This window comes from Diceros bicornis, chromosome 15 (assembly GCF_020826845.1).
Source record: "Diceros bicornis minor isolate mBicDic1 chromosome 15, mDicBic1.mat.cur, whole genome shotgun sequence".
Classification (NCBI taxonomy): domain Eukaryota; kingdom Metazoa; phylum Chordata; class Mammalia; order Perissodactyla; family Rhinocerotidae; genus Diceros; species Diceros bicornis.
In genome coordinates, this window is record NC_080754.1 from 43,580,195 (window position 1) to 43,590,042 (window position 9,848).

The 9,848-nt window shown below is 38.8% G+C and overlaps 1 protein-coding gene across 1 annotated transcript in view; it reads left to right on the plus strand.

The window, feature by feature from the left end:
- Positions 1–9,848, plus strand: part of GNB4 (G protein subunit beta 4) — a 61,961-nt gene that overhangs the window by 48,219 nt on the left and 3,894 nt on the right. The window contains exon 9 of the mRNA XM_058556303.1: positions 7,608–7,824. Within this exon, the coding sequence (XP_058412286.1) occupies positions 7,608–7,824 (217 nt within the window). The remainder of the gene's footprint in view (positions 1–7,607; positions 7,825–9,848) is intronic.

Below are 9,848 nucleotides of genomic sequence, written 5' to 3' on the forward strand. Positions count from 1 at the left end.
TCATGTTGTTACTGATGAGGAATGTGCTGTCATCCTTATATTTGGTCTCTCTCCACAATTTGTCCTTTGTTTTCTTCTGGCTGCTTTTAATGTTTTCTCTTTGTCACTGTTTTTAAGCAACTTGATTATGATGTGTCTTTGTATAGTTTTCTTCATATTTCTTGTGTTTGGATCTGTGGGTTTTAGTTTTCATCATTTGGAAATTTTTCAGCCATTATCATTCAAATTTTTTTTTGTTTCCTCTTCTCTCCTTTGGAGACTCTAAATACACATATGTTAAGCCACTTGAAGTCTTTCCATAGCTCATTAATGCTCTGTTTATTTTATTTTTCAGTCTTTTTTCTCTGTTTCTATTGGATAGTTTCTATTGCGTTATCTTCAAGCTGGCTACTCTCTTCTTCTGTAGTGTCTAATCTGCCATTAACCCATACAGTGTACTTTTTACCTCAGACACTGCTATTGTCCTTGTCTATTAATTCTATCATCTGTGACATTTTCCAGGTTTGTTTCAACTGACTGATTTTTCTCCTACTATGGGTCATATTTTCTTGCTTTTTTGCATGTCTGATTTTCATTAGATGCCAGACATTGTGAATTTTACCTTGTTAGGTTCTGGATAATTTTGTATTCATATAAATATTATTTATCTTTGTTCTGGGGCATTGTTAAATTATTTGGAAACGATTTGAGCCTTTCAGGTCTTGCATTTAAGTTTTGTTAGGTGGGACCAGAGCAGCACTTTGTGTATGCCTAAGTTTGCCCCACTGGTGAGACAAAACCCTCATGATCTCTCTTCCCAATGAATTTATGAGGTTTTCCCTCCTAGTGGGAACAGGCATTATTCTTGGCCCTGTGTGAGCATCAAAGTTTGTTTCCTTTAAGGCTTTTTGGGTGTTTCTTTCCCTGCTTGAGTAGTTTCCTCACACCCCTGTGCTGATCAGTACTCAGCTGAATACTTGAGGGGCCCCTCATCATATCTTCTAAGTTTTCTCTCTCTCAGGCATTGTCCTCTCTAGTGTTCTGGCCTGGAAACTAGAGCTGCCTTGGACTCCTTGGATTCCCAGCTCTGTCTCCTCAACTCAGGGATGTCAGTGGGCTTCCTCTGGGTTCTTCCTGCACCATGACCTGTAAACTTTTTCCAGGCAGTAAGATGGGGCAATTGTAGGGCTTACCTCATTTGTTTCTTGTCTCTCAGGGACCACTCTCCTTTGTTGACTGATACCCATTGTCTTGAGAACCATGTTTCATATATTTTGTCCATTTTATTTTCAGTTTTTTAGCATTGGGGGTAAATGTGACCACAGTTATTCCATTTTGGCTGAAAGCAGAAGTGTAGCCAAGAAATAATTTAAAAATATAAAATTATCTTAGCTCAAGAAAGAAACCTATATGAAGGTTTAAGGGGCTTACTGAGTATTTACAAGTAATTTAAAAAGACCAATACAGACATATCCTCTTGAATTTAAAACATCAAAAGATAAGGACAAAAAAATTCTAGGAGTATTCAAGGTGAAAAAGTAGATTACCTAGATACAAAAGATAAAAAATCAGGCTGGCCTCACACTTTTCTTTAATAAACAGTGCTAGAAGGCTTCTGAACAATATCTGCTGAGTGTTAAGGGAGAAATATTGTGACCCAAGAATTTTAAGTATCAGAGGTCATATTTTATGATGTGGGAGCAAAATTAGAGTAAATATAACATAGGATAAGAGATTAAGACCAAGTATAATCACTTAAGGCAATATATAATAATGTCAATGGTTGCCACTATTAAAAGATAGAGAATAAATCAAACTATATGTTGTTTACAAGAAACACACCTAAAACAAAACGGCCCAGGAAGGCTAAGAGTAAAAATGAAAGTGTGTGTGCAAACTGTAAACTAAAGGAAATCTGTAGTAATATTACTATATTTCTATTAGACGAAGTAAAATGGAAACAAAAACTAAAATAAGATAAAGAGTTTTATATTAATAAGAGGTATAGTCTATAGTGAAGCCATAACATTGAAATGCATAAAGCCAAAGCCATTAGACATACAAGGAGAAATGAACCCAAAACACCATTGTAGAGACTTTAATACACGACTTTGGGAGATTGATATCTTAGGTAGACAAGAAATGAGGTATTGAGGATTTGAATAATGTCATTTAATAATGTTGACTGAATAGAATAGACATATTGCACTCTGCACCATACAAATGTCCTTAAGCATTTATAAAAACTGATCACATAGTAGGCCACTAAAGAAATAATAAACATCTAAGATAAATAGCTCAGGAAAGGGCCGGCCCCGTGGCTTAGCGGTTAAGAGCACGCGCTCTGCTGCTGGCAGCCCGGGGTCGGATCCCGGGCGCGCACCAACGCACCGCTTCTCCGGCCATGCTGAGGCTGTGTCCCACATACAGCAACTAGAAGGATGTGCAGCTATGACATACAACTATCTACTGCGGCTTTGGCGGGGGGAAATAAATAAAATCTTAAAAAAAAAAAAATAGCTCAGGACATCAGAAGAAGAAGAATACACACTTTAGGAGAGTGAGAAGAAAGTGATGGTAAATAGAAAAGCAGAAATACAGAGTAAAGCTAAAGCCTTTCCTAGAACCAGCATGATCTCGCCTGGAGTCCGTCCACAATCCGTTAGCTGCAATTCTGAAATCCAAAAATCATTTTCTTCTCTAAATTTGGTACAGACCTATTCTGTGGCAGAACCTGACTGGGAACGACGAGAGGCTGTTTATAGTCTTTATTTCTCCCACTTAGTATGACTGTTTGTTTCACTGAAGAGATACTGTTGTGTTTGATTACAGGGTGCTGCCCCAGCCCCAGTGGAGTTTTACTTAATACACAGCATATTACCTTTTTAAAATCTGAAAAATTCTGAATTCTGAAAAACGACTGTCCCAAGGGGCTTGTAAAAGCCTGTAAGGGACCATGGACCTGTGGCCTCCCCGTTACTCATCCTGCCTCCCTCTCCCTGTGGCCTCCCCGTTACTCATCCTGCCTCCCTCTCCCTGTGGCCTCCCCGTTACTCATCCTGCCTCCCTCTCCCTGTGACCTCCCCGTTACTCACTCTGCATGGCCACACTGGCCTCCTTGCCATCCCTGGCACAGGTCTGCCCCAGGGGCTGTCACACGCGCTGCTCCCTCTCTCTCAACTGCTCTCCTTCCCCGTAGACATCATCGTGGCTCATGGCTGCACCGCCTCCTTCAGCTCGGTAGTAAATACCCACTTCTCAGTAAAACCTTCCCTGGACACCCTAAGATGTCACCCACACCTCCTTTCCCTGCTTTATTTTTTCTCCTTAGCACTTATCATTATCTAACATACTTATCTTTTATTTACTTTGCATGTTTATTGTCTGCTTCACAAGAATGTAAGCTCCACAGAGACGAGGATTTTTGCCAGTTTTGTTTACTACTGTGTATCACTAGTATCTAGAACAGTGCATGACAACAGTAGGTGCTCAATAAATATTTATTGAATGAATGAATATTTAGAGAATTTTATAATAAAAAGCTATTACAAAATAGAAAAATTCAAATACTCTAAGACCTGGTTTCCTAAATCTCTAGTAAACTGAAGGAAAAAAAGGATAAAAATCATAGATCTACAAAATTAAGAATAATAAAGGTTCTATTACAGATAAGAGAAGATGTAAAAATCATAAGAAAATACACTGTATATCTTATGGTAATTAATTCTCAATCACAAATTTCTAAAATTGACTTAATAAGTGAAAACCTGAATAGCTTGAAAATAATCGAAAAAAAGATTTAACAAAAAAATAGTTTCAAAAAAACTTCCAGGCCCCCATATAGTTTCGTTGGCACGTGCTTCAGACTTTGAAGGAACAGAAAAATTTTAGTGCTATTGAAACTGTTCCCAAACACAGAAAAAGTTTCCCAGTTTATTATATCAAACAAACTAGCATAACCCTTATACCAAAACACAAGAAAGAGTATCTCTTAGAACTAGATAAAAGTGTAGGATAAATTATAGCAAATCAAATCCAACAATGTGTCCAAGTAAAAGCACATCATTGTCAAGTAAAAATTAGTTCTACAGTGCAAGAAGGATTTAATATTAGGAAATCTATTAACAAAATTTACCACATCAGTTTCTCAGTATTTCAGATACTAAAAATGTATCTTAAAAAGAAAACACCCAGGGGCCGGCCCCGTGGCTTAGCAGTTAAGTGCGCGTGCTTTGCTACTGGCGGCCCGGGTTCGGATCCCAGGCGCACACCGACACCGCTTTTCCGGCCATGCTGAGGCCGCGTCCCACATACAGCAACTAGAAGCATGTGCAACTATGACATACAAATATCTGCTGGGGCTTTGGGGAAAAAAAAGGAGGAGGATTGGCAATAGATGTTAGCTCAGAGCCGGTCTTCCTCAGCAAAAAGAAAGAAAACACCCATTAAAAAAAAAAAAGACAACTGATAAATCAGTACTAGAAAGCTCTTCTCTATCATAAAAAAAAAAAAAAACTTAAATGAACAGCCAGCGTCCCACACACACACCATTTTTCTTTGAATATATATTAAATCCATCAGATACATTCTAAATATTTATTTCCCCCAGTTCTGAGGGCCATCTAAAGCTTCCAGGCAATTAAAACTAGCTCATTGTATTGGTAAAGTGAGCTTATAATATGATATCATCCAAACCAGGAACGTTTTGAATGTGAATGAGTGCTGGTAATAATTTCGCTGGGGGGAAAGTCATACACGGGGACTGTCCTGGGCAAAACGGGATGTGTGGTCATCCTGTCTCTTGGACATAGGGTGTTCATATGCCATGCCCCACACGCTCTGAACCCAAAGGGGTGATCTTCTGAATTGGGTGTTTTGCACTGGGGTCCTGTGCTGCACCGGAGGCTTCTCTGTCTGGGTCTGTGGTTGGGAACAGGTTTAATCCACACATGCTGATAAAATGTGTGCAAATGATAGTACTGGACTTCTTGCAAAGGACCAAGGGGGAGTGTCTTGCTGGATGTTAGAATGGAAGGAAGTGGTCAAAACCACTAGCCTGTAAGTAGGCAGTAAGGGTTTGGTGAAGCCTTTTACGTGACCAAGGGTCTTATAAGTGTCACTGTAGCCTGGGATGACTGACTATTGGATGCTTGGTAGAGAGAAGAAATTATGGCTAGAGGCTCCTTGGGCCTTCTAGGGAATTTGAAAGGAAGGAAAAGCAGTTCTTCATATTTGATGTGGAGAAACTATCTCTGCTGGAACCAGGCTTTAACCATCCTAAAAGCATTAAAGTTAAAGTACTTGCATTTCCAAGAGCCTGTTAACCTATTATCACTGCCCTCCACCATCATCCTGAGAATAGGACTTCCTAACAGTTGAAACACACAGGAGGCGTTCTTATTATATTAAATAACAAGACAATAATACCATCACCACTATTTAAATTGTTCTGAAACTTACAGCCCGTATAGCTGGACCAAAAACTGAAATAAGAGATGCATTAGAAAGTAGAAAAAATATCATTATTTACATGTTTAACTATCTACATCTCAAAAAAGAGTTCAGTGTATTTTCTGACTTACCAAAAATTATAAGATCAGTAACTTTCCTATACCAATAACAACCAGGTAGAAAATAGAAAGGAAGAAAATCCTATTGAGAATAGCAACAAAAATTATAAGTGAGACAAGGAACATTTAGCAAGAAATGTGCAGAATCTTTATGAAGACAATCATAAAACTTTACTGGTAAACATTTTTTTTTTAATTCCATGTTCCTGAATGGGAAGACTGCATGTTGTAAACCAGCCATTTATCCCTCAAATTAATTTTTAGGTTTACTGCAAATTTTAATCAAAACACCAAGTCGTGGGCCGGCCCCGTGGCTTAGCGGTTAAGTGCACGCTCTCTGCTGCTGGCGGCCCGGGTTTGGATCCTGGGCACGCACTGACACACCCGTGTCCCACATACAGCAACTAGAAGGATGTGCAACTATGACATACAACTATCTACCGGGGCTTTGAGGGAAAAATAAATAAATAAAATTATTAAAAAAAAAAAAAAGTGCATCTTTAAAAAAAAAAAAAAAAACCAAGTCGATTTTGGGGTTCTTTTTTTTGAGATGAGTCAGAAGAATATAGAGAAAAGAGACTTGATCAAATGTCTGTGAAATTCAAGTGGGAAAAAAAGAGGAAAGATTGATATGAAGCAGAATAACAAAAGTGTTTTGCCAGATAATAAAATTTATTATCAAGTTAGAATGATTAAAAAAAAAGAGTGTGATACAGGTACCACAAAGGACAGACAGAAAACTCAAAACTAACATTTTTGTGTATATAGCAGCTTAGGGAATTACAGATGTAGCAACACAATCAGTAGAGAAATGATTATTTAATTAACAGCTGGGACAGTTGCTTAATTATTAAGAAAATTGTTAGATCCTTACACTGAATGCTGTGTATCAAATTCCAGATAGATAAAAATTAAGTTGTGAAAAATAAAATTATTAAAAAAGGAACTAGAAGAAGATTTAACTGAACATCAGTTAATAGCCTGAGGAAGGACTTTATTCATAAAAACAATGAAAGAAATCTCAAAGGGAAAGATACATTTGCATAAAAATTAAAAATTGCTTTATATTTTTAAAAAAGTAAACAGTATTAGAAGCCAAATGATAAACTATAAAATAGTAGTTGCAACAAATAAACCAAACAAATTTATATTCTTCATTTTATTCCTACAAATCGACAAGTTAAATACTAACAGCACAGTTAAAAATAAGCAGAGGTCATGAACCATCCTTCACAGAGGTAATACAGATGGGCAGTAGATATATGAAGAAAGGTGATTTCCTGAGCCAGCCCCTGATGGTCTGGTGGTTAACGTTCAGTGCTCTTACCACTTCAGTGGCCTGGGTTCACTTCCCCGTCACAGAACCACACCCCACTTTTGTCAGTTGCCATGCTGTGGCAGCAGCTCACATAGAAGAACTAGAAGGGCTAACAGCTAGGATATACAACCATGCACTGGGGCTTTGGGGGTGGGGGAAAGAGGAAGATTGTTAGCTTAGGGTGAATCCTTGCCTGCCAAGAAAAAATGATTTCTTCTTTGTGAGAAGTCAATCTTCATTAGTGCCAGTATCTGAGAAAAGGGATTCACAAACTGATGCATAGTTTTCTTTATTGCTTGCTTGACTTTATCACCTAGGCTTATTGGAATGATTTATGTTCTCTTTTATAAATTTTTCCTATTTATTTCTCATAATGGGATTTTGGAACATTTCTTTAAGAGTACACATATATAAATTCTATAAGTAGTAATATTTGATTTAAACGTTTTAATAAGACATATGGAGGACCAGATCCAACATTTATTGAGTACTTGCTGTGTGCTGAACAATGGGCCATGCACTTTGCATATGTTATTTCATTCCATCCTAACCAACACTCTGAACCTGAAGCTAAAGCCCAAAGAGTGTAAGAATCTTTAGTGCCCAATATGAGTCACCTGGTAAGAAGCCAAGTTGGAATTTGAATCCAGGTCTGTGTTACCCCTGAGTCTGTCATTACACTGCCTTACCTGATTTTTGTATCCTTCTATGGAATAAATGTTTGTTGCTTTTCTTTCTAGTTTTTCCCAAACGGATATGCCTTTGCCACTGGCTCTGATGATGCCACTTGCCGGCTCTTCGACCTCCGTGCAGACCAAGAGTTGTTATTGTATTCTCACGACAATATCATCTGTGGAATCACTTCCGTAGCCTTCTCCAAGAGCGGGCGCCTTCTGTTAGCTGGTTATGATGACTTTAATTGTAACGTATGGGACACGCTAAAAGGAGACCGTGCAGGTTAGTAAATAAGTCCACATTGGGTTTTAATTTTGTCAGGAAACATGAGGAGGTCCCCATCAGCTGTTTTCGAGGCCTCCTGGACACCCTGGAGCTGTGGGGAATGGCAGCCAGGCAGTTCCCATTCATGGTCGTCGTTGCCCTTAGGAAACAGTTACAGTCTGTAAACCATACTTACGTTTCTGTTTTTTGAAGAGTAACATCTAGTTCTAGAATAGTTTCTTGTTTGGTAGGTTTTGATATAAAGATGAACAGTGAATATAATTCAGTGTGGTCTTTTCCAAATTACAGTTTTCTTGTAACCTGACAGGAAGCATTGTAACTGCTGTGGGTCATCTTCCTTCTGGAGCAGATCTTCTCTGGGGCAGGACAGAGAGCCACTGTCTCCCCTTAGCCCCATACTCTGAGTTCTCCCCTGTAGCTTCCAACATATTAGCACACACATCAAGTCATACTGGGGACTGTCATTCATAACAAACTACACAGAGGGATTTAAGTTTTTTTTTTAGAATCAAAATTATACTTGAGTCAAATAGTTCTACATGGCTTGTTGCTATAACACAGCAGTCGTCCGACCCCAACCCCTATCTTCTGCTCCCAAAGGTAGCTGCTTTTAGGTATTTACATTTCATATCTCTAAATAACATGCCTGTATTGCTGTTACTTGATTTTTAGAAATTATCTGTTGAGGGTTTCCCTTTAACATCCCTCCTCCCCCACCACAGCCACATCCTTCCCATCTTCCGGTTTTTCCCATGTAGTGAATTTTGTTTAGAGCATCAGTTAGTATTTTCATAATTAGGACATTTTAAACAGTATTTACTGCTGAGCAATGAGGTATATACTGTGACTGCTTTTGCTCTGCAGCTTTTTTATGTTCTCTAGGGTTAAATTAATTTTTTGGCTTATATTCTTAATTTTGATGTACTTCTCACTAATTAATCTTCAGACTTTCTGCCAATTCTGATGTCTTGGAGTGGATCCATTTTCATCCATTGTGGTGGATATTCAGTGGATCTTTTCGGTCTGGAAACTGATACCTTCTAGTACTGGGAAGTCTGGGGGCTCATTTAATTGATTGCATTTCTTCTCCACTATCATTCTCTTTCTAGAACTCCCATTATTCTGATGTTGCACTTCCTTGGACTTTCCTATTATATTCTCTCCTGCTTTCTATCTCTCTTTTTTTTTTTGCTCTATGTTCTGGGAGAAATCTTCGCCTTTTCTTTCAGTGACCCTTCTGTTAAGTTTTGGTTTTTCATTTTTCCTACCATCTTTTTATTTGTTTTATTTTATTTATTTTTTTCTGAGGAAGATTAGCCCTGAGCTAACATCCATTGCCAATCCTCTTGTTTTTGCTGAAGAAGATTGGCCCTGGGCTAACATCTATGCCCATCTTCCTCTACTTTGTATGGGACGCCGCCACACATGGTTTGATACGGGGTGCGATGGTCCGAGCATGGGATCTGAACTTGCGAATCCTGGGCCGCCGCAGCAGAGCCGCACACAACCTCTGAGCCACTGGGCCGGCCCCTCTACCGTCTTTTTAATGTGAGAGTATTTTTTTTTTTTTTTGTGAGGAAGATCAGCCCTGAGCTAACATCTGCCAATCTTCCTCTTTTTGCTAAGGAAGACTGGCCCTGGGCTAACATCCGTGCCCATCTTCCTCCACTTTATACGGGCCGCGGCCACAGCGTGGCCTGACAGGCGGTGCGTCGGTGTGCCCAGAGGGCCGTGAGGGTATTTTTTTTAAGGCGCCCATTCTTTTTTTCATGAATAAAGTCTTTTGTTTCTCTGATGTTATTAATGAGAGCCTTTTTTTGAAGTTTTCTTGTTCAAGCATTATCTTTTGTGTTTTCCAAGTTGCTTTTTTTCCCCTTTCTTCACTTTTTTTGTCCCCTGTCCTTATTTTTAGAATATTTCCTTAAAAGTCTGGTGATTTTAGTTTCTTATTTGTACTCAAGAGTGAGGCGCTGAACTGTTGGAAAGCCCTCTGCACAAAGTTGGGGTGTGTTGACTGGGGG